This window comes from Pseudochaenichthys georgianus, chromosome 19, assembly GCF_902827115.2.
Source record: "Pseudochaenichthys georgianus chromosome 19, fPseGeo1.2, whole genome shotgun sequence".
NCBI classification, from domain to species: domain Eukaryota; kingdom Metazoa; phylum Chordata; class Actinopteri; order Perciformes; family Channichthyidae; genus Pseudochaenichthys; species Pseudochaenichthys georgianus.
Window position 1 is genome coordinate 7,331,048 of NC_047521.1, and position 25,722 is coordinate 7,356,769.

Below are 25,722 nucleotides of genomic sequence, written 5' to 3' on the forward strand. Positions count from 1 at the left end.
TGAGCTTTAATTTTTGGTTTTAAAGCCACAAATTTGACATTTGATTTTGGCCATTGCCATCTTGTTTTTTAGGAACCAGAAGTAACACAAAAAGGTGCAGTGGCTTCAATTTCCTGACATGGAGGTTGCCATTTGAATAAAACAATTAGCAAAAGTCTTCTTATTAACGACTTAGCTGGTACATGATTGTGTTTTTGGTGCATCAGAGCCACCTGTAGATCAGTGGGTTCTATATCGTATAAGGCTTCGCCCTCTAAGGCTATCGCTATTGGGTAATCCCCTCTGCACGTGTGCAGCACTGACAGACTTATTCCATGCCCACCTATGATGTGGGCCCCACCTCCAGGCTCACTTCCGTATAAATAGGAAGTAGGCCCTACAATCCACTCCTACATTTCTTCAGCACTCCGTTGCAGAAGCACTGACAGGCAAAACCAGTTATTTTAAGAGCGACTTACTGAAAAACAAACATTCCTCCTAAAAAGCTTTGTTTTTCTGGTAAGATGGAGACTGGGCAGGAAAGTCAAGGTTGCGTTAGGCATTGCCTCGTATGCGGGGCGGGCTACATTATGAGCTTTGACAGGCACTCACAGTGTGAGTCCTGCCTGGGAATAGAGCATGCGAACGCTGCTCTCACTCCCGGGGTATCATGCTCGCATTGTGCCCGTCTGCCGCTGGCCCTCAGACAGCAGAGAGCGGACGCTCTCGCTGCTGCAGCTGCCGAAGCTGCCGAGGACGATTGGCACGTCCGGGAGGAGTACTCCGGGGACAAAGTCCTTGATTTCCTGGATCCGAATGGCGGGCACGAGTCGGACGACTACGTCCCCTCCATTCAGGGATCACCGGGTGAGGAGTCCCCCATTATCTCTCCCCTGCGGACGGAGGAGACAGATAGAGGACCCGGTGTAGTTCCGGTGTATGATCCCGTGATCCCTATCTCCGCCACCACGGCGTTGCCGTCGATTGGCGGGATTCTCCTGGAACTTCCGGAGATTATATCCAAGGCGGCCGCCTGGAGAAATCTCCCCGTTCCCCTAGCTCAGGAGAGCTCGCCTCCGGATGACATGTCCGGGGTGTTCTCCCGGGTACACAGGGTAAGGAGGGACCCAGTCTGGCCACGCTTCCCGGCCATAAGGAAGTACCAGGAGGGGGCGGCGGAGGACCCTGGAGCAATGAGGGCTCCGATAGGGACATACGTGCCTCTCACGAGAGTGGTGGGATTCACTGATGTAGGTTTCCCGACCGTGCCTCCTCTAGAGCCGTACCTCACGGCGTTCTTTGGGGCTAGGCAGGCTAGCGCAGTTACCGGACAGCAACCCATGCTGGCTGCCACCAAAGATCGGTTTGTCGCCCGACAGATGGACAGAATGCACCAGTGTGCGTTTCGGGCGTCAGCGGCGGCGAACAATATAGCGTTGCTGTCAAACTCCATGGTGGAAATGTCCGAGCGGTCAAAGACTATGTCCTCAGTGGAGGCTGAGGAGATAGGGAAGGCGGCCAGTACTGCACTTACACTGTGCGCAGCAGTCGCAGTCTCGCAGGCGCAGTCTCGCAGGCGCGGATTGCGGCATGGGCGACACAGGTCCACCGGTATCTCTGGCTACAGCAGGGGAATATACTGGAGGGTGCAGGACAGGATCTGCTGGAGGCTCCAATCAGTCCGGACGATTTGGACCACAGTTCCACACCATGGTGGAGTCTATTAAATCTGCGGCAGAGCAGGCAGATGACATAAGGCGTCACGCTAGCTGGCTTAGGGACAAACGGCCTCAGCGACAGAATCGCCCTTCGGTAGCTGCATGGACTCCGTCCCAGGTCTCCACTCCTCCGCTGCAGAGACAGGATCTGCAGGCGACGAGCCGGAGGGGAAGGAAGAACCCCCGCTCCTGGTCTGCTCCTCCGAGTGAACCTCCAAGGAAGCAGAACCGAAGATGACTCTTTGGGGGGGTTATGTGGGAAGAGAGAATTGTTAATAAAAATGATTCAAATCTCAACAGTGTGTCTGTAGCAACTGTGTCTCACGTATCCCCCACACTAGTCAGGCCGGCTGTCATTAATCTATTGATTAAAAGGCAGCAGGATTTGTTGCATAAACCCTCTGTTTTTAACCTGTCGGTTAATAGACAGAGGGACTCGCCGTTTGAGCCAGCGGTTTCTAATCTGTCGGTTAGCAAACAGCTAGGCTCGCTGTATAAGCCTGCGGTATTTAACCAGTCGGTTATAAGACAGCAGGGCTTGACATTTAAATCGGCCGCTTCTATCCTTTCGGGTAACAAGCAGCACAGTTTTTCCTCTGTCTCAGTTGTGCTTACACACAATCGTATTAAGCCTAGCGCGGCTATTACGCACGAGGTGAAAAGCACTGCACACACCTCCGCGAGTTGGAGCGTAAACCCGGCTCAGGGTCCTGTTTATGAGCCTTCTCCTAAACAGAGACAGGATGAGAGTCGGTGTGTGATGCAGCGTGTGGAGACCCCTGCACAGCCCTTTAGCGAGGGCTCTGGCATGGCTTGTCACAGCACAACCAAAACAGGTACGCCCGCTCTCAGAGCGATGCTCAGAGTGGAGGCGGCTATGTTTAATGGACGGATGGATGAGCAAGCTGATCAGCAGAGGTTACTCTCTGCAATTTGCCTTACCCCCCCCCGCAGTTCGAGGGGATTCAGGAAACACTTCTGTCATCCCGAGAACAGTGTCTTGCGCTCCAGTCAGAGCTGCGGAAACTCCTGTTAAAGAGAGCAATCTCCAGGGTTCCTCAAGGGGAAGAAAATCAGGGGTTTTACTCCCGTTATTTTCTTATCCCGAAAAGACCGGGGGGATGAGACCCATCCTAGATCTGTCAGCATTCAACAAAGTGATACAGAAAAGACCGTTTCACATGCTGACAATCAAACAGGTAATGGAGTGTGTGCACCAGGGAGATTGGTGCATCTCCATCAGTGTTGGGCAAGTTACTTCCAAAATGTAATATATTACATATGACTTATTACTCTCTTTTGAAAGTAATAAGTTACATTACAAAATTACTGTCTCTGAAATGTAATGAGTTACACTACTTTAGTTACTTTTCTAGTTACTTTCACCAAAATAACCGCAAAAGAATGGCTAGGTATTTTAAATGCTAAAATGTAGTTTAGTGCAGCTCATTATACATCCAATGAAGGCTAATGTGGTATAGCATAACAACTGTGTAGGCCCTTAAGGCTACTAACAACTTGTATTACACGGGTTAGTTGAATACTCGATTCTGATTGTAAATTCTTAACATGTGACACGTTGTTAATACAGCAGTACAGACCACTGTCAAGGACTATAATGAAGGTTGCTAAGGAGGATCAAGAAAGAGAAAGGAAAAGAGGTTAAAAGACGGAGCGCTGGACGTCAGATAAATCACCAGAAGAAGGCGGAGAGGAAGTAAACACTAACAGGACACGGAATGGGCTCTGTAGTTTGTTTATTATATGGCCGTGTACAGGCCCGGTTCCAGAACAAAGTGACTCAGGGTGCCTCTGAGATTACAGGGGGCGCAGCAGTAGTAGGTTTACATGAGCAATAGTGGCCGGCAACAGCAATGACAAATAGCATTGATGGTCCCCAATGAACAGATTATGGCATTTGTTTGTTGTTATGTTTTGAAACCAAGTGAGAACATTTCAAGTGAGTTAAAAGTGCAATCCTGTAATATCTCATATAGTCCAAAGTGGACCGTGGCAAAGAAAAGCACCAACGCTTCAAAACTGTGCTGATAAAACAAATGAGAACATATTGTAAATCAAGGCAAATATTATTTGAACCAGCTCATGGTTTGAAATGGCAAACATTGAAAAGCAAAAGTATGATTAAAACCATGTAGCCTACTAAACATCACCTTGGTCCCATCATATACTCTGGGAAGAGAATATTTACTGTGCTTGAAAACTGGTATCACATCATCATGTGAGGTTGAATTTGTGACCTGGAGAACATTTCAGCTGCAACATTAGCTTGTTGATAAGCTTGGGATATGAGATCTTTTTGTAGCCATTCGTGGTGAAGGCATCTGTGCTATTGTATGCATTATCTTTGACCCAACATTTCTACAGGCATGGCAGAATATGGCACTATTTTCACATATTGTCTATTTGTATACCACGAGCTGCAAAATGACCGCCTAACCCCACTGTACAGGCGGGTACTTGTTTAGATATACCTGGGCAGGCTCTGTTTTGCCGTGGTATCCTGGCACCTGCGGGCCGCAGAGGGGCGGCGTAGTTTCGGGCAACGAAGAGTGCTGCTCCGGGGTTGAGGGCGGCGAGTCAGGCGGGAGTCAGCTAGTGTTCACAACGGAGGGTAACGTGATGTCCCCATCCGACCTGTTGCTGCAGTCTGCAGTAGATGCAGTGTTGCTGGCGTTTAGTGATGGTTGCTTTAACCATTTTCGTATAAATGATTATCCACAGATGTGTGTCACTGCTGTGGAAGCACTTTGGAAATGATGCACGCGCAGCGGAGCAGGTCACGCGCACCTGACACAATTTGTTGTTAGTATTTTTCGCTCCGTTCTCTTTTTTGAATAGAGGGTGCATAACATAACTGCCCCGAAGATCCCGACGCGAAGCCTGAAGGGTAAACACCAGGTTTACTAATCTACCCGCACAATGTGTCTGGTGTCGGAATGTCTTGCTATGTTAGTACATTGTTAAAAAACAAAACACCATTTAATTTCGGGTTAAAATGTGTTGTAACTGCGTTACTGAGCATTGTAACGGGTATTTCATTAGTAATGCGTTACATTACTTCGTTACAGCAAAAAGTAATATATTACTGTAACTCCGTTACTTTTGTAACGCGTTACACCCAACACTGATCTCCATAGACCTAAAGGATGCTTACTTCCATATAACCATCATCCCAAAACACAGGAAATTCCTGCGGTTTTCATTCCAGGGAATATCGTACCAGTTCAATCGACTGCCGTTCGGATATTCCCTGGCTCCACGCACTTTTTCAAAGTGTGTGGAGACGGCGCTGGAGCCGCTACGCAGAGGAGGGATGAGAGTGTTCTTTTATCTGGACGACCTGCTGTTGCTGGCTCGCTCCAGAGAAGAAGCTGCTTTACAGACGGTACAACTCGTATCTCACCTGTCAAGCCTGGGTTTCATAATCAATTGGGAGAAGAGCTGTCCTCTTCCATCCCAGATCATCATGTATCTGGGAATGGAATTCAACTCAGCCCGCATGAGAGCACGACTCTCACAGCGGAGAGTGGAGAATCTGACAGCTCTCCTCAGGCGCGTCACACCCGGCAGGGTGGTGACAGCCCTCTCCGTGATGCAGCTGTTGGGCATGATGTCAGCTGGTCACGTGGTGATTCCCCTGAGTCTCCTTCACATGAGGAGACTTCAGAGGTGGTTTATTCGCCTGCGTATCGACCCCGTGTGTCAGAGGAGACGCAGGGTGTGCGTTCCTCCATCCGTAGGTTTGGATCTGACTTACTGGAAAAATACCCACGTCCTGTCCGTGGGGGTTCCCCTCGGCAGAGTGACGTCACACACCTCGGTGTTTACAGACGCATCGCTCTCGGGGTGGGGGGGAACATGCATGTCGCAAGCAGTGGGGGGACAGTGGCCGCCGCACATGTCCCTTCATATAAACGCGCTGGAATTACTCGCCGTATGGAGAGTAATCCAGCACTTCGCCCCGTTGCTGTGGAATCATCATGTGTTGATTCGGACAGACAACAAGACGGCGGCAGCCTACATAAATCATCAGGGAGGTGTACGATCAGCGCAGCTGCTGGACACAGCCAGGCGGCTGTTGTGCTGGGCGCGCACACACATGCTCTCGTTCAGAGCAGTGTATATTCCCGGCAAGCTGAACAAAGGGGCAGATCTCATGTCCAGAGGAGGTCCTCGACAAGGGGACTGGAGCCTCCACCCCGAGCTGGTCTCCCAAGTGTGGAGCAGGTTCGGGAGAGCGGAGGTAGATCTGTTCGCTGCTCGCGGGAACGCGCAGTGTGCTCTCTGGTTCTCCCTGAGAAGGCAGGATCACCCCCCCTCTGGGGGTGGACGCGTTCGCACACAGACCTTGGCCCAGGGTGTTACTGTACGCTTTCCCACCAGTCCCTCTTATCCCTCGGTTCCTGGACCGAGTGCAGGAGGAGCGACTGATAGCGGTCTTAATAGCCCCGGAGCGCACAGGAGCGTCCTGGTTTCCCTGCATGCAGCGGATGCTGTCAGGGAGACCGTGGGAAATTCCGTGGCGGGGGGATGCTCTCTCCCAGGCGGAGGGAGCAATCAGCGGTCACCCAGTGTTAGGCCAACGTTTGTGGGCATGGCCCCTGAACGGGAACACTTAGAGGGGCTCGGCCTCTCTCAAGATGTTGTGAGGACTATTCAGGGATCCAGAGCCGCGTCCACCAGGGCGTTGTACACAACCAAATGGACAGCGTTCCAGCGATGGTGTGTAGGAAAAGGCTTGGACCCCGTTGCGTGTCCCCTGCCTCACGTGCTATCTTTCCTCCAGGAAAAGGCCCATAGTACGATAAAAACATATGCGGCTGCCATCTCGTCATGCCATGGAGGTTTTGGGATCAGCACGGTGTTTAGTCACCCGCTGACAAAACGTTTCCCACGAGGAGTACAGAGACTCAGACCGGTATCACGCGCTTTATCGCCTCAATGGGATTTGGCTGTAGTGCTGCGCGCACTAAGTAAAGCTCCTTTTGAACCATTGGATCAGGTTCCCCTGAAGTTATTGTCAGCCAAGGTAGCGCTGCTCCTGGCTCTGACGTCAGCTAAAAGGGTGAGTGATTTGTCTGCTCTCTCGGTGGCTCCGTCATGTCTCCAGATCCAAGGAGATGGCAGCTCAGCGGTGGCTTTTATGCCGAAGGTGATCACAAGCTCGTTTAGATCGAGAGTGATAACTTTGGAGGGCTTCGCGCCCTCCAAAGCGCTGGCATGCTATGTTGCACGCACGGCTGCTTTACGCAAATCCCAGCGTCTGTTTGTGCATTTCAGAGAGCGCTCAGTAGGGCAGCCTCTATCTGCACAGCGCCTGTCACACTGGCTGGGTGAGGCGGTGTCTCAGGCGTATGTTTCCTCTGGGTTGGATCCCCCGGAAAACATTAAAGCGCACAGCACCAGGAGAATATCAACTTCTATGGCGTTGCACGGAGGAATGACAGTGGAAGACATTTGCATTGCTGCATCTTGGTCTTCACCCTGTTCTTTTATTCGTTTGTATTTAAGGGATGTCTCCCACTCCTCTCTGACACACTCAGTACTGAATAGCCTGCCAGAATGAGTAATATCTGGGTTTTTTCAATTGCATGCCCTCTCTCCTGCCTGTCGGCACTTAGAGAGCGGCCTTTTGTTCCCCTCTCTTGATCGTTTTTAACAAGTGAGACTCGATCTCTACTTTTATAAATGACAGGTAGCCCGAGTAAGCCTACCTTCGTCCCTGATGGAGAAATATTCATTTTTTTAAATGCTATATTCCCTGGGAATGGGATGCTCCATTTACGCACGGCAGGTTCAGCATCAGGTAGCGTCAGGTTCAACATCTGGTAAGATCAAAGTGGAATGTAGGTTGTCATCAGAGTTGGGTGTAACGCGTTACAAAGTAACGCGTCCGTCGGTAACGGAGTAGTGTAACGCGTTACTTTTATAATTCAGTAATCACACTACAGTTACTAACATTGCCCGACACGCGTTACTTCGTTACTTTCTAAAATAATAATAATCAAACCTCAACACACACCTGCAAAGAACACATGCTAAGGTGAAGCTAACGCACATAGCTGTTGTTTATTTATATCACACACGTAGTCTGTTCTTCTTCTCTGTTTTCCGGTTGTTGCCTGTTTTGAATGACGAATACACACTTCCGCCGCCTGCTGGTAAGGAGAGTTATTGCCACTCACGCATGCGCAGTTCGTACGTGCTCGGCTGAAGTCTTTGCGGTGTCTGGTTCCAGTGCAACACATGGCCAACACGCAGGAGAACACGCTGACGCAACAGCGTGAGCAGAGATAGACTGCGCAAAATATACAGATAGCAGGAGACAGAGGACAGCCACGGTCAGATAGCAGGAGACAGAGGACAGCCACGGTCAGATAGCAGGAGACAGAGGACAGCCACGGTCAGATAGCAGGAGACAGAGGACAGCCATGGTCAGATAGGAAAACATTCAGGAGCTATCTGGATCAGTCTTATGCGACAATGGAAACTGAACTAAAGAGAACATTTGAAACTTTAGCAGTCTGCGTGATCTGCCTGGGAGGGGCGGGCCGGCCCTGCGAGTAAAGTAACGAGTAAAGTAACGAGTAAAGTAACGAATTACTTTATGTAGAGAGTAACGAAGTATTGTAATATATTACTTTTTTTTAGTAACGACCCCATCTCTGGTTGTCATAGCAAAATTATGTCCAAGATGTGTGATACCTTGACATATTCAACTATCACATTTCTGATACATTATTGAGGCGTCCACATTCTTTTGACCAGGTCATAACTTTCTTTGGCTGAGTGGTTAGCAGCTGTGTGCTGTGGTTTTATTGAAAATAACTCTCCCTGACTTTCATTCACCAAGAAGACTTCATGTTTCTTGTGGAAAGATTATATTGAGATATTGTGTACTTTGTTTATTGCCTGGCCCTTCGAGTCAAAGCCACAAAATGATTCTCATACCAGAACAGCACTCCTCGTACTACCGTAACTTCATTTATTTTCCATTACGTCCTTGTGACAACATACAGTATATGCAGTGACAAACTGAACTCATGTCTTGGTGGTGACAGTCAGAAAAAAACAAGGGGAGACGGTTTTGAGTCTGAGAATGCAGCTATGTTTAATATGTGGCCGGACGACATTATGTATGCTGAGCTGCATTCCTATTGTGTCCTCATCTCTGTGGTGATGGGTGATATGTGTCATCACGTTGAGCTGGTCTGTGATTTTAGCTCGGAAGATAAAAACACAGACTTGAGGTTTTTTTAGTCAGTGAGTATACCTACAGGAACAGCTTCCTTCTAACCCTCCTGAAGGTGAATGGCAATCAATTAAAGCCCTGATAAATGCTGCCCCCTCCCTGATAGCGCAGAACCCAAACTCTCATTTTGCCTGCTCAAGAGCTAATGGGTTTTCTCAATAGGGAATCTCTCAACCGTACTCTGTGAAGTCGGAAATAGTTTCAGTCAGCCTTTTAATTACATTTTTAATTATTTTGTATTTCCACACATTGTCGCCTGGAGCTGAAATACACTACATTGATTAAGAATTATGTGGACACAAGTACATTATGGTTCCACATGATTCCAAAACCCTGGAATAAGTCATGTTCAAAACTCCACAGTTTAGTCAACACAAAGTGCATTGAGACCGGACAAGACCTCTGTATCAACCTGTCAATCAAGGTAGCCAAACAATCAAACAAGGTAGCCACGCCCTAAAGCAGACCCTGCCATATCTTTTATTACTTTAAATGTGATCATAATTTAAGATTTTAACACCAAGCTGTTTTGAATAAGACTTGAAACGATTGAGACTATAAAGATATTAGATTAATGTTTAGTATGGTAATACATCCAGTGAGAAGTAGGGTCATTTTACATCCAAAGTGTTTTGTCAGAGATATCTACATAATTTTGGCCATATAATATACATGTCTTTTTAACATTTGACCTTCTCTAGAAGGTGATCTAATTAAATATAACATGTTTCTTATAAACAAGGTATTTTAAGCTATCTCTTTCATTCTTTGCTGTAGCATTAGTTTTTCCAATCATTAGAACTGAAGCTTGAACGTCTCGTCAACATTGCGTGGAAGTCGGAAACAGTACCGAAGGAGTGGCAGCCCGGGGTGGTGGTTCCCCTTTTTAAAAAGGGGGATCAGAGGGTGTGTGCCAATTACAGAGGCATCACACTACTCAGCCTCCCCGGGAAAGTTTACTCCAAGGTACTCGAAAGGAGGGTCAGGCCGATTGTCGAACCTCAGATTGAGGAGGAACAATGTGGATTCCGTCCTGGTCGTGGAACGACGGATCAGCTTTTTACTCTCGCAAGGATCCTGGAGGGGGCCTGGGAGTACGCTTATCCGGTCTACATGTGTTTTGTAGACTTGAAGAAGGCGTATGACTGAGTTCCCAGGGAGTTACTGTGGGAGGTGCTGCGGGAGTATGGGGTGAGGGGGTCTCTACTCAGGGCCATCCAATCTCTGTACTCCCAAAGCGAGAGCTGTGTCCGGGTCCTCGGCAGGAAGTCGGACCCATTTCCGGTGAGGGTTGGCCTCCGCCAGGGCTGCGCTTTGTCACCAATCCTGTTTGTAATATACATGGATCGGATTTCGAGGCGTAGTCGTGGGGGAGGGGGTCTGCAGTTCGGTGGACTAAGGATTGCACCACTGCTTTTTGCAGATGATGTGGTTCTGATGGCTTCATCGGTCTGCGACCTTCAGCACTCACTGGATCGGTTCGCAACCGAGTGTGAAGCGGCTGGGATGAGGATCAGCACCTCCAAATCTGAGGCCATGGTTCTCAGCAGGAAACCGATGGACTGTCCACTCCAAGTAGGGAATGAGTCCTTACCCCAAGTGAAGGAGTTCAAGTATCTCGGGGTCTTGTTCTCGACTGAGGGAACAATGGAGCGTGAGATGGGCCGGAGAATCGGAGCAGCGGGAGCGGTACTGCAGTCGCTTTACCGCACCGTTGTGACGAAAAGGGAGCTGAGCCAGAAGGCAAAGCTCTCTGTCTACCGGGCCATTTTCGTTCCTAGCCTCACCTATGGTCATGAAGGATGGGTCATGACCGAAAGAACCAGATCGCGGATACAAGCGGCCGAGATGGGTTTTCTCCGCAGGGTGGCTGGTGTCTCCCTTAGGGATAAGGTGAGAAGTTCGGTCATCAGGGAGGGACTGGGAGTTGAGCCGCGCGTCGAAAGGAGCTAGTTGAGGTGGTTCGGGCACCTAGTTAGGATGCCACCTGGGCGCCTCCCTAGGGAGGTGTTCCAGGCACGTCCAGCTGGGAAGAGACCAAGGGGTAGACCTAGGACCAGGTGGAGGGATTATATCTCTTCGCTGGCCTGGGAGCGCCTTGGGATCCCCCAGTCAGAGCTGGTTGATGTCGCCAGGGAAAAGAAAGTTTGGGGCTCTCTGCTGGAACTGCTACCCCCGAGACCCGACCACGGATAAGCGGGAGAAGATGGATGGATGGATAGAACTGAAGCTCCGAAACCATAAAAACATGATGTGGCCTCAATATTACATGTTCTACTATTCAGAGTAAATAAACAGTGTTTTATGCACAATGTTTTAACATGTCTGATTCCAGTTTGAAACATAGTCTGTTAGTTCAAATGATGCTGACTATCTGTCAGTGAGTGGAGGTCAGAGGATATCTCCTCATCTGATACTGCATTCTGTTCTTATCCTTGTTTTGCATACAGGAAGTAGTTTGCAAAGGATGTTTTTACCTAGAGTGCATATCCATATTGTGCCCAGAGTAGATTCAATCCCTCTGGCAGTGGAATGATTTGTGTGTGGGGTCGTGGGATGACCACAGCAATGAATGAATGTGACACCAGCATATGCCCTGTGCCAGCTGCTGCAGGTTGTTCTGCTTCAGCATGTGTGGAGCTGCAGTGAATGTGCACTCTTTCATGTTCAAAATAGCAGGTGTCACTCTGCAGCACTTTAACTGCATCTAAAATCATTTCTCCTCCCTTTGCTGAACACATTCCTGGCATTCTTTTTTTTGCTACATCATCATTGCATCCCACCAAATGTACGTAGATCATTTCTCCCACACATCCCCTCCTCATGCAGTCGCCCCTACATCTTGTGCTGAGTCTGCACAGCGAATCTCCTGTGCTAAACGGAGACGATACTCTGTCTGCATACAGAACATGCGCCCGCCTGTGTGCGGGATGTTAAAGTGAGGGATGCTCCAAACTGTCACTGCTCTTATTCTTCTCTTCTCAAAGGGACAAGAGAAGAGGTGTGGATTAGGAGGGGGGAGGATAATGTGTGCGTGCATTCTCTCATGTACACATTGGCGTGAGGACAGGCAGTGTTTGGGAGTTATATAAGCCAATAAGTTTCTTTGCGAGCAGCTTTCATCAATGCTTTATTCATGTGCTGACGGATGTGTCTGGTGCCACTGCAGTGTTTTCAGAACTGGGAGAATCAATATCGAATCAACAGAAATCTACGCAGTAGTGTTTGTGCCAGTGTTCAAACGCTTTAGGCACAGCCAAGTTAGCGTGGAGCACTTTTCCCACTTTACATAACACTTTGCATATTTCCCACCAGGGGATGCGGCAGTGGGTGGAATTGCAAATGTGCATCTGTTGATTTGTGTACTGTGTTTACAGACTGCGACAGGAAGAAAAACCACAGAACAAAATAGTCACTTGTTAGCCGTTCTAATCATACAGCTGGTTAAGAGTTAAGATAGGATACGATTGTTTGTCAAACTTAGTTGGCAGAATTAATTGAGCAGTAATGTCATTGCTGTGTTTTATCCTAACTAGGAGTTTTAAGACTGACATTAAAAAACACTTCATAGTGATTTAGCAGGATAACCAGATAGTAAATTACGTCTTCTATAAAGAGTTAATTTCTTGTAAGACTGCAAAACCAAAAGTCCCACTCCCAAGCTCCATTTAAAACATTTTTTTTTTTTTTTTCCAGTTTGGTGTGAAATGGGGCGGTCCGCAGCGAGCCTTGAACAACCTTTGGGCTGATGGATACACAACCCACCAGCAACAGTCCTGGTGATACTGTTGGTGTAGTGGCCAGAGACCGAACTAAAATCAATCATTACACAATATATACAGTTAACGAGCATTGCAAATTCCCGCAAATCATTCTTGGTATGATCAGAATTTGACTTTTACAATTTCTTTCGACCAAATGGGTAAAAAAGCCTTATAAATGGATACTTTTCATGCCTTTAATCTGTAAAGAAAGTGAATAAGGAAGCCAAAGAGTGACTATACTGGAAGGGTACAAATACGTTGGAATTATTAATATCACATTTTCATATTATTTTTCAAATTCAATATCTAAATGTTTATATCATGGTTAACTTCAATACCGATACATAGAAACACCCTTATTGGATGCAATGTGGTGCCAGTTACAAGGCTTATTGCATTTTATTAATAATACAATGTTAAGCTTCTCCGGCTCCTTCTGCACCCCTATACAGTATACCCTTGCATGTAAATGTATATTAAAGTGTATTTCTTCATAATTAAATGGATTGATACCGGAATTAGTTTTAACGTGATTACATGTGTTACAGAGAAATAAGATTACATGCAAAACAGACTTCCACTGTATGAGACAGTAGGGCAGGGAGAGAAGTAAGGACACAGATTTAGCAGCAATTATTCAGCCTAGATAGCAGACGCAGCTTGTTTCTGTTCACATTGATCATGTCCTTTCGGGGTATTCAGCACATTTAGGAATTCAGAGTGCATCATTCAGCGACACAACATTTTTCCCATTTCTGTCCGCTGAATTCAACACTTTGTCTTCCCGCTGCCAGTTTTGAGCCCTGTATTCTTGAATGTACCACTCTTTCCATTCTGTTTTAACCTCCCGTGTGGTAACTGTCCAGTCACTCAACATAGAGAATACAATCAGGTGTAAAAGGTCCTCTATTTTCTTGAAATGCCTCGACATCAGCATAATGGAGGCTGTGTTAGAGCGATTCTGAAGTAGAGAATACTGAGGCAGTAACTGCGCAGGTTGTCATGGTGCCTTATTGAGTGTGACAACATGCTTTCACACTTGATGAGGCATTAGGGTGTGGAAAAGGATCACACGGTAAATCAGCACGCTAGAGATGAACATTAAACTTGTGTAAATACGGAACACAGGTTATACGTTAGATGTCTGACCCCACTTCAGTAGAGTGGTTCTTCCATTCAGACGACACACCAGAGACTGACTTCATGCTGATCGGAGCTCTTGGCCAGGTGCTTTGTTAATGTCATCGTTCATGAGAATAACCCAACACAAAAAGCAGTGTTACTCATTTGTGTGTATTCACGTTAATATATACATTTGTTGCTTGGACACAAAAAGGTTTGGGTACCACTTTATTCAAACTGATACCAGTACCTGTAATTCAGTACCAAACAGTACCTTCTTCTGTATTTTGCCTCCAAACATTGTAATTCCAGTCGTACAAAATAAGTCTAAAATTCAGCATCTTTACAGCAAACTTATTCTACGTCCAGTTTTGAAGAGTTTGACTACACTAGTGACCGCTTTTGCCTGGTCTCACTTTCTCTCTGCCAAAGCCTCTTACTTGTACAGGGTCATTCAGATGCATTGTCTACTGAAATGTGGCACCTATTGATTTAATGTATTTAGAATAAAGAGTTCCAAAGCAATATTTGTATTGTGTTTAAACTCACCTGGAAGAGAAAGAGCTTTAGTCCTATTTAGAGTAAAACAATCCTGACAAAAAAAGATTGCCTTGCAAAATTTTGTTTCACCTGTATTCTCAGATTGGAAGAGAACTAGCAAAATCTTACTCAGCACAAAACAACTCTTAAGATCAGACTTTATAGAAAATGTATCTCCAGATGTTCCTCCCTTTCTTCCTCGCAGCTCATGGATTCCGTATGTTGTTCTATGCTTTGACATCAATGGGACAAGCTAACCGTGTAAGACTTTCTGTACTTTTAACAGAAAGCTGTGCAAAATCAGCTTTTCTGATTCTTGAAACTCATGTGGGACAAACTTGCTTTTGATATTGTTGGATAAATGTGGCAATATACTAGTGAAGTAATGTGAGCTAATTCAGGCAGTCAACTCGAGCACTTATGCTGCATACAGGGTCTAAAACTCACTGCATTATGTGAGTGGGTTACACATACATAACGCCCCTTGCCACTCTACAACCAACCAAACAGAGCCTCCTTAATACACCGCTCTCCATGAATTGCTTGCTGCTGCTGTTGCTGCAGCTACTTCCACGTCGCTGCTGCTCGCCTGCCCCCCCACCACCCCAGCTTCCACCTGTAGGCTCGGGGGGTTAGTTATTTATTATTATTATGTATATATGCTGACAGTTATTTTACTCTTATTTTTATTTATCTCCTATTTTTATAGTCTTTTATTATTATTATCATTATTTCCTTGATTTTATGTTATTTATTTTAGATTTTAGATTTTATTGATCTGTGTGAATCTTTGCTGTACTGGTTTTTTTTTTTTTTTTTTTTCACGCTTACCCTGTTGCTGCTTTGTACAACTGAATTTCCCCTCGGGGATTAATAAAGGTTCACCTTATCTTATCTTATCTTATCTTATTTAATCATCACTCATCGTGCTATGTATATCTGTGGAGTGATGAGGCCGAGCCTAGACGCCAAACTCAACTATACTGTATGCTGCTTCTAATAAACATGTCAAATAAACACGTGAGTTGTCTGACTGAACTTAAATTCTGCTCACATTTTGTGAATTATTTGGTAACTGTCACAGTGTTGATGGAGCAGAGTTTTGAAGTGTTGAACTCTTCTTAAATAATACCTTAAAATCCTTTTCTAAAAGTTGATAGTTACCTTTGCAAACATAATTATTTAATGTTATAGACAAATACATACTTGTCATTTCAGGGACTTTAAATCCTGTCTCTTGCAGTATTAGAGTTGTTTTCCTGAGTGTTCCAGCAGGCCTATCACCGGCACATATTGACTGTTCTGATTGATCAGATTCACATCCAGCCTCACATTGATTTGCTGTGCCATTTAGAATTCCCTGAGCCACTGTATTTCACTGTAGCTTCCCCTGCGTTTCAGCTTCAGCTTTGACCTCAGGATAACATTGAATGTTGCATAATGATTGTATGATTTCCATTTTATAAAAGGACACATTTATAGACTTATGTGCTTAAGCTTGGGCTAATCTCCGCGGCTCAGAGGTAAAATGAAGTAAAGTCAGCAGTAAGTAACCACTGCGGGACATTCCTCAGCAAATTGAGTCAGTGTTGTGTCGACTAGCCCAGTTTCCTGTGTGTGTGTGTGTGTGTGTGTGTGTGTGTGTGTGTGTGTGGGCGTGCGCGCGTGTGCGTGTGTTATAATTAGTACAGCTGCTTTGTCTGTGTGATGGAACCTGTTTGTTATATGGGACACCACAACTGGTGTGAAGTGTGTGTGTGATGAGAATCTTTCTTTGGAGCCTCTCAAAAAACGTTGTGAAGATCGCCAAGGATGCAATGTGTTTATAAAATATATATTTAAAAATCCACATCAACAAATGTATCCTCAAACAGCTGAGATTAAGATGAGCAGTTTATCAAAGTATAGTATCAGGATGCTTTTTTCCAAATCGATTATTTTCATAGACTTTTATAGATAAAGCACACAAAGCAGCATTTCAGATTTGCGGTTAATATATTAGTAAGGTAACATTATATCACTGTTTATGAGAAGGTGAATGACGTGCTGCGTCGTTAGCAACAAAACAGTTATTGTGTTGTGACGACAGCTTTGCGGAATTGCAATGTTCACCTAGCACCAGTGACTTCTGACTCATAGAGTGACTGAACAGGAAGGTCATGACCATGAAAACATTAATTATTGAAGAAGGCTCCATAGTGGGGACCTGTCCACGTGTGTGTGTTGTTTCTAGGACTGAGTCTGCTTAGTTCAATTATACCATGAGTTTGGAGATCCACAACTTGACCCGTGGCCATGAATACTTAAGACGACATTAACTAATCCTGCCATAACATAATGTAAGACCATACAGGTCACTTAACATGAGTGGTAAGATTTTGAGAAAGCATACTAACTGTTAGTTTGGAATGGCTGCGGACAACTTTTGTATATATTTTTCTACAATCCATCTTTATTGACACTTTTTCAAAAATAATTTGCACAAAAGTAAATTAATACAACTAAAGGGGAGAAAATAAAAACACTTTTGACTTATCTATTTACATTTACATTTATTCTGATAGTTAAGATTGTCACTGTTCACACATTTTGTTTTTGCAAAGGTTCCATTGAAAATTATAATCATACATTATTTTGACATAGGGTTAGTTATACACTTTTGTGAACAACATTTGCAAACTAACTAGACATTTTCTATGTATTAACAACTGTTCGACCAGTTAACCACTTAGCCATATACTATGTATTTATTTTCTTTAACACTAGAACCGCCAGAGATTTGTTATACCTAAAACCGCCACGGGGGTCAAATTGACCCAGCATTAGAATGCAGTCTCCCGTGAGCGGTAGCGCGCTCCTTCACTACAGACTGTCGCTATCAATCTATCTCTCTCTATCTCAATCTATCTCTCAATCTACAGGGAACCGCAGTAGACAAAAGGCGTTTCTATGGCAACACATCATGTTTGTTTCAATACACGCAAAATCAATAGCGCGAAAAGGGGTGGGGTCAATATGACCCGCTTGGCGGAAATAGGTATAAATGGCAATTTCTTTTGCCAATTTCTTCAATCTGACTTCATATTGACCATGTTTAACAACATAGGGTGCTACATAACACACTTTCAGGAAAAGTCACGGACTGGGAGACTTTAATATGTTATTGAAAAAAAGTTACATACAATAAAAAACAGCTCTGGGTCAAATTGACCCGATTGGCGGTTCTAGTGTTAATAAGTTTTTCTTAAAATAAGTTTTTCCTAAAATTATACAGGTTATTATTTCAATTTCAAACCACCTTTAAATGCAGTAAGGAAGCAATGTCCTCTTAATTGCTTAACTGTGTTAGTCACAGAGCACCAAAAGGGAGGTATTGGTTATATTTGAGTTTTGAAAGACATTGCCTCCTGTCTGTGCCTGAGTGAGTCAGAATGCTGTTGATTCTGTCTACGCAGACAAATAGCTTATTTGCATATGACCAACCAAATGTTGTCATTTTTGCTTAAAGCAGTACACGTGTCTGTTCTATTATTGACACACAGACTCTGACTAACAGCTGACAGCAGCGTGAGCTTCCCAGATAATCAATGTGTCCTGTGTTGTATTTTTGCATGTTGAATGCTCACAGTAGTAATTAAACAATAAAAAAATCTGCAAATACAACAATTATTAGCTTATATACAAATGTACACTGTGAACTTTCAATACTGCTGCTAACAAGAGGCCATATTTCCCAAAAGTGTTTCTACATTGTTTCTCTGTGCATCTATATTGCTGTTCCTTTTCAGTAATAGATAAACAGTATAATACTGTATTATATTTTCTATCGTTCTATCTAAAAGCCTGCATCTTGTTTCCTCTTTCTCTCTGTTGTTTAGAACACAATGAATCTTCCTCCAGATAAGGTGAAGATCCTCAGCCAGTATGACAACGAGAAGAAGTGGGATCTGATCTGTGACCAGGTGGGTGTGCCCTCTAGATTTACTGCCCAGGCTGTCACCATGCACTTCTCTCTGCATATTACAATTGGCCAAATAAAGGCACTTGTTTTGTGGTTGGCAGACATACAGTGATGCAATGTGGATGCCACACACCACACTAATCCTCAAACACACACAAACATGCAGAAGCTCATCACCCTAGTAACCAAAGGAAGGTTAATAACAACCTGCTACATGATGGGAGGGTGACAGTGGACCCCTATCAATAACAAAGAGAGATTCACTAACCTTTTCATTTTCCTAAAATGAAAAAGAAGCCAATAGAGTATATAGAGTTTAAGATAGTACCTTTTCACTTTGAGATAATAACTCATCATTTGACAAAGTTTCTCAATATTTTCCATAGTAAGTCAATATTTCTGAGTCAATGATCTAAGACACAAAGTCATTTTGAGATACTAAGTCATTATTTTGAAATACTTCCTCATTATTTTAAGATACCGTCATGTTGAGACTCTAATTAAATGATATCAAGATACTAGGCCATTGTTTCGACATACTAAGTCATTATTGTGAGATAGTAAGTCTTTATAATGATTTGAACTATGTTTTTGTTGTTTTGCATCACATTGGCGGAAATAGGCTTCCATACTTAGATGTTTGTAAGCTCTTATTGTTTTCTCCATGAATACAAATGTAAAAAATAACTTAAAAGATGGCATGATTGAAGGGACTGCTGCACTGTGTGAATATAACTCCTGCTCTACTGTACAATCATTTCTCTAGAAGCATGTTAAGATCAAACCAATTTGCATAAGAGACGCTGTGTAATCAAACGGCCTGTGTGAAGCCTCGCCTGAGCTCTGCCCTCTGGACCCCCCCCCCCCCCCCCCCCATCACTGCAGTACTGCAATCAGATATAACAAGGTGTGTGTGTGTGTTTCTTCAGGAGCGCTTTCAAGTGAAGAATCCTCCATCTGCTTATTTGGAGAGGCTGAAGAGTTATCTGGATCATGGAGGAGTCAGTCGTAAGGTACAACACTCCCATCTGACCTCTTAATATGAGGCTCAGTTTCTGTTCACAAAATCCCGTTCCTCCATATTTTGACTCTGTACTGAATTGTTCCTCAGATCTTATCTTTAAGATTTACAGTTAATACTATGTTTGCAAACGATTAAGCTGGATCTAAAAGGACTTTTACACCTATTCTAAATCAGAAAAGTAACCTAAGCGTATTTGTTATGCTGCTCGTGATCTAAAAGACTGTTAATGATCTTAATTATAGATAGGGACGCATCGGAAAAAACCTTATTGACTTGGATTTTAATCCTCAACGAATTTTTCTCAGTTGTTTTCAAGATTTCCATTTTGTCAGCTCAATATTGATTTAAAGAAATATTATATTCCCAATATAAATGTGGATTCCTTCACAGAGCTGTCGATGACAACAACACCGAAGCATACATTCCTAAATCCCAAGAAACATGAATCATTCATCCTGTTGCATATAACTTGAATTTCTTCATATCTCACAAAAATACTAAAAACCCACTCATTGTCCTGCAGTCATAACAATATTTTGAAAAGGTTCTCTGCAGATCTAAAACCTTTAACAGCAGTCAACATTGATTGAATTACAGTAGATGACACAGTAAAACGCTAGATTCCCGTCCTGGAAACGTTTTAATTTTGTATAGCTTCATTTTATTCCGTTTAGAAATGTGACGGATTGGAATGAGAAGAAAATATTCATGTGGAATGTATTTTTGTCATTTGTGTCAGTTTCACTGGTAGGAAGCTTTTCTTTTAAATATGAATGCATATCATTGCAGTCAATGCTTTAACTCAATACATGTCTCTTAGATGTCCTGATATTTAAGCTTTTACTGACTTCACATCTTCCCTGCCTTCATGTGTGCGGTCAGTTTAAGAGACGTGTGCAGGAATCCACTCAGATCCTGAGAGAGTTGGAGATTTCCCTGAGGACCAATTACATCGGGTGAGTTTCACTCCAGTTCTCAAAGGCTTTGTCAAGCTCAACCCTCTGTTAAAGGGGAGACGCTAATTATAACACACATTCAAAGTTGAGCCAATACATTCTGAGCAAACCTCAGAATAAAACTTTCTATCTTGCTAGCATTTGAGACACGAAAGGACATGTTGAATTTAAAAGTGTGTCCATGTCTTAACACAGTATATTAAAATGTCATGTTCATTTAAAACCTCCTAAAATATGATTGGACACATCAGTCTTGCTTTAAAGGGAATTTTTCACACATTAAATACAAATTGTAATATTAAACGTTTGTATTAACTGAAAATATGCTTTGAAAGTTTTCAATTCTACAAATGCAGGTGATGTTTAAGGCAGAAAGATGTGATTTGTGTGGCCTATAAAGCACATTTCCCATATTAGTGTTATGTGTTCTTTCTTGCAGCTGGGCTCAGGAGTTCCTAAATGAAGAGAACCAAGGCTTGGATGTTCTTGTGGATTATCTGTCCTTTGCCCACAGTGCTGTCACGTAAGTCTTATCTCCTCCACACAGCCTCAACAGCATCAAACTTCCCCATGAATACCACTACGGCAACATTTGTTTAAATTCAGATTCTGTGATTTACAGATATGATGTGGACAATTTGGACAATGGAGTGCTGCCCACAGACACAAGCAAAACAGTGGACAAGTCAGTGGAGGATCTGAGCAGAAGTGCCAGCAACTCCCCCACTCACAGCGCCTCCAAGGCCAGCAAGGGCTTCACAGTCAGGTACGGACAGAGCGAGGATGCTTCATGTGAGGTGGATGAGATTCTGTCCCAGCTGAGAGTGAGATGTACTGGTTTGTTGCTGATCCTGTACACATCACATGTATATATTCTTTTAACAGATGTATATTCTATCGAGGCATATGTATTGTATTCATAAAGGGTTTAACCTATGAGTGGATGATCAGGCAATGGCCCCCTGTGCACGTGCACATGCACAGGCATGCACAATCCCCCAGAGCCTCACACAGGCTTTATAGTTGTTTAGCCTCTTTTTTAACCGACAAAGCATTTTAAGAAAATACCTTGGAGAAACTGGCATGGACATATTTTATTATTTTACCTGACTAGCCCTACTTAGTTATTTTGATGTCCCCTTGCAGTTGTATCGCCACTAGTAGTAGTTGTGAGTCTCTTTGCAGCTCTGTGTTTCGGACTCTTTGGAGTATCACTGAATTGCTTTGTGTATTGTTCGCCTGTTCTTTAACCCCTTCATGGGATTAGAGGGTATTGTCGTTTTTTTTATCAAGGTTTACAAATCAATGCTTGAGTACAGTGAGTTAGATACATCAAGTTAATATAAATACATATCAGTACAGTAAACTATTACAGGGGTCTTACGGTCATTAAAACCTGGAAAAGTCATGGAAATTCAAAATGCTAATTCCAGGCCCTGGAAAAGTTTTGGGAAACAATATTTTTCCCAAAGTTTTGGAAAAGTCATGGAAATGTAACTAAAGTTGAATCAAATATAATTTACATTTTATCCATCTAATAAATACTGTATCGTATAGTAATGAAAGGTAAAATGGCATTTAACTGACGAGGTGTTTTGCTGGTGAGAGATTTTAGTTGCTTTAGCCTATAGAAGCTAGTAAGCCTATTTTATTTGTTTTAGATAGGCACAACATGTTTCAGATGCAGACCACATTTTCGTGTTCCATGTTAAAATAAACTATTTCCAGTGGTACGCTGAGAAAGAGTAATTGTTTTGGTCATGAAAAATTAGGTAAAGGTCATGGAGAAGTCATGGAAAAGTCATTGAACATCATTGGTGAAAAAGTGTATGAACCCTGCTATTATTAAAGGGCCATGTATAAACTAAGAAGATACATCAAAGAAAGCTCACCCGGCTAGTGTTGGATGGGGTTGAGGTCCAAAGATATTTGAGCAGATATTTGAGCACTTAACTTTAAAGTTATCACTTGTCAATCCCTAAATAATGTACTGTAAATCTATAATATTTCCTGCTTAATGAGACAAATCTAAAGTACATGTACACATACTGCATACTTGTATGTACACTTTTCCAAAAAAAACAGAATATGTGTTGTGATGTATGTGCACACACACACAGAAATTCTTCATCTGTGCACAGATGAATTTCAGATGAGTTTCTCCCTCCTGATCCCTCCCTCGACAGATGACACAGTTGTTACATTTTGTATTTCATAATGAATCAATATAAAATAAGGATAAAAGTACAACATACTTTTTATACTTATATATAAATATTCAATGTTCAAATTTCAGATATTTTTTGTTTGGCAGAAAATAATTGAGTAATTGTTATTAAAGCAGCACAAGTCATGAACTCTGTGGGTTTTCTTAAAAAGATGTCACACTACAAATGAAGTTGTGCAGTTACATGTGAACACACTCTCACACACACTAAGACATGTCATCTTTCTGAAGTGACTTTCATAGTGCGGTGGGCTCTTGTTCAGACTGCAGTGAGAGAAGTCTGAGCGACACTGCTGATATTAGACCAATTGGGAGTGTCTGGGATTTTACCTGTAATCTGCAAAATGCTAATTAAAATATTGAATATCTTTATCAACAATCCAAGCACACACAGCCACTGCATCCACCATTTTGCTACAGAACATTTAACAGAATAAGATAACATACTTAAGCTTGTGGTTGATACATATAGACACATATGCGTGGAGGGACAGTAAAGCTGTAACCCCACGTCTCTCACCTGCAGATTCAACTCTCTCCAACACAGGAAAGCCCTGAGGAACTCTCGTGTTGTGCAGACAGATGACGTCCATCTCTGCATCATGTGTTTACGTGCCATCATGAACTATCAGGTATTCAAAACAAAACACTCACTTACCTCTTTAAAAAATATATACTTTGTTTTTATCAGAATCGGTTTTATTACCCAGTAGGTTTACACATAGGAGGAATTTGCTTTGGTGTATGTGGTAAGACACAGAAAGAAGAATACGTAGTTAAAATAAATATAGTACAATTATTTAAAGAATATATTTTAGGAGTATTCTAACAAATAAAAAATAAGACAAAATCTACACAACATATAATCATGTAAGGAACTCAGTACAGTATAATAAAATATGACAAATACTATAAACTATATTAAAAGTGGAAAGCTGTGCTGATTTAAAAGCTGGGTTGTCTTTGGACAACAAGATCGCATGCTGTGCATTAATGTAATGCACAGCTTTTACTTCATACGTCCTGATTGACCAATATGCAAGGAAGCCCATTTTGCCAGGAAATAAAAGCATCAAATACTCATGAGATACATGAGTATTTTTGGATTTCTTTGACTACCACATTTGGACTTGTGAGTACCAAGTTACTACGTCATCATTTTGACTCTCTCTTAAATTAAAATGATAACCAGTTAATAAGTTAAAAACAGTAATCAGATAGTCAAAATTCAGAATTCCGACTTAAAAGTAAAAATGTCGACACAAATTCAGATACAGTATGTGGCTTTGTTAATTACATTACACGTCACTTGTTAGACGCTTTCATCCGAAGCGACTTACATACTCAATGCTGTGGACAATCCCCACAGGAGCACTTTGGGGTGAAGTGTCTCAGGGACACAACGACATGCTGACTGCAACCTGTGACCCCCTGATCCAAACACCAACGCACAATCCACTGCGCCACACACCCCCTAATTAAAATGAAAAGGCAGTAAATCAAATCAAATGATGTCATTAGTTCAAATGAAGTCATTTTTAAGAACCGCACCATAATCATGATTACATTTTTCAGTCTGGGTTCAACCTGGTGATGAAGCATCCCTGCTGTGTCAACGAGATCACGCTGAGCCTCAACAACAGGAACTCACGGTACGGGAATGTTACACACTTTAATGTGTGTGCAATGTGTTTTCTGAGAGCTAACTTAATATCATGACTTACTTCGATGTAACTCTATCAACATTACATCAGAGTGAGCTGAGAAGGTTGACTGAAACTGAAAATCCCTCATTATTAATCTCATAGATAAATAAAAACAACACATTTCATTTTAATATACTTTAAATGTTGCTCCTCAGGACCAAGGCTCTGGTGCTGGAGCTGCTGGCTGCTGTGTGCTTGGTGCGAGGAGGCCATGACATCATCCTCTCCGCCTTTGACAACTTCAAAGAGGTACAGCAATAACACTTTATCGAAATGACTTTCATTAATGTTGATTTAAATTATCATAGTGATCACAGATTTGTTGTTTACACCCGTTGATCTAAATGAATGTTGATCTATTTAAGTACTGCTAATCTAACTAGTCACACACCACTGAACTGTTTTGGTTCCTTCTCACTGCTTCCATTGTTTAACTTTCAGCCCACATTTAGAGACTTGCTGGGGGAAATTGTGCTGCATTGATCACCTAATAAACTGATTTATAAGTGTGAAGTGAGAGCTCTTATGACAAACAACCATCAGGTAGACTTACAAAGATAAACTATGGAGATAAAAAAGGACGTTCAAAAAGGTTACACATCTGTTGTTCTTTGTGCTACATTCACATTACAGTATAGCACTGGTGAAATTAATACTAAATTCAGTCAAAGTAAAATAGTAGTATAATAGTTATTCAAATAGAACAGTAATAGTAATTTTGTAACACAACCTTAATTAAGTAAAGTTGTTTTCAGCTAAATGTACTTAGTATGAAAAGTAAAAGTAGTCATTGTGCAAAAAAATATCCACTGTCACGGTTTTATCATTACACAGACAAAAGTAACTAAAGCTGAGACAAATAAAGTGCAGAAGAAATGTAAAGTAACCTACTATGTAAGTAAAGTACCTTGATTTTTTATTCAAGTACAGTATACTTGAAAAATGTACTTTGCAACATTCCACCACTGGTCGGTACTGTAACTACATTACATTATATTTAGAGCCGGGACTCGATTAAAAAAATTAATCTAATTAATTCGAGGCTTTGTAATTAATTAATCGAAATTAATCGCATTTTTAATCAAATATACATATTTGACCTGAGAACAGTGAGAAGCAATTTTCACATGGATTTGACTCCAAGTGGTCTACAGTCGAGTGCAATCCAGTGAGCCAGGGAGTTGGTTATTTTCTCAGACGTGGACTGACTTATCCTGGCCCTGAAACCAGTCATCTGGTTGAGTGTGGGTTGGGTCAGGGTGTGGTTCCTTGCACTCGGAGTCGGGCTAACGTCCACGCTAGCCGCTACATGCTTTGTATTTAGGTGATACTTTAGGCTTGATGTGCTGCGGTGTTATGCAAATTCTTTTTTGCATAATTTGCACACAACCGTGCTCTTGTCAACGCTTCCATCCGTCCGTTTTTTAAAACAAAATGTCCCATCCACGGGGC

The 25,722-nt window shown here is 42.9% G+C and overlaps 1 protein-coding gene across 1 annotated transcript in view; it reads left to right on the plus strand.

Moving 5' to 3' along the window:
• The window catches only part of fmnl1b (formin-like 1b), a 73,308-nt gene that overhangs the window by 1,533 nt on the left and 46,053 nt on the right, over positions 1–25,722 (plus strand). Inside the window, 8 exon segments of the mRNA XM_034106932.1 lie at positions 18,275–18,358; positions 19,287–19,370; positions 20,264–20,337; positions 20,777–20,860; positions 20,960–21,103; positions 23,112–23,196; positions 24,140–24,216; positions 24,426–24,519. Coding sequence (XP_033962823.1) covers positions 18,275–18,358; positions 19,287–19,370; positions 20,264–20,337; positions 20,777–20,860; positions 20,960–21,103; positions 23,112–23,196; positions 24,140–24,216; positions 24,426–24,519 — 726 coding nt within the window.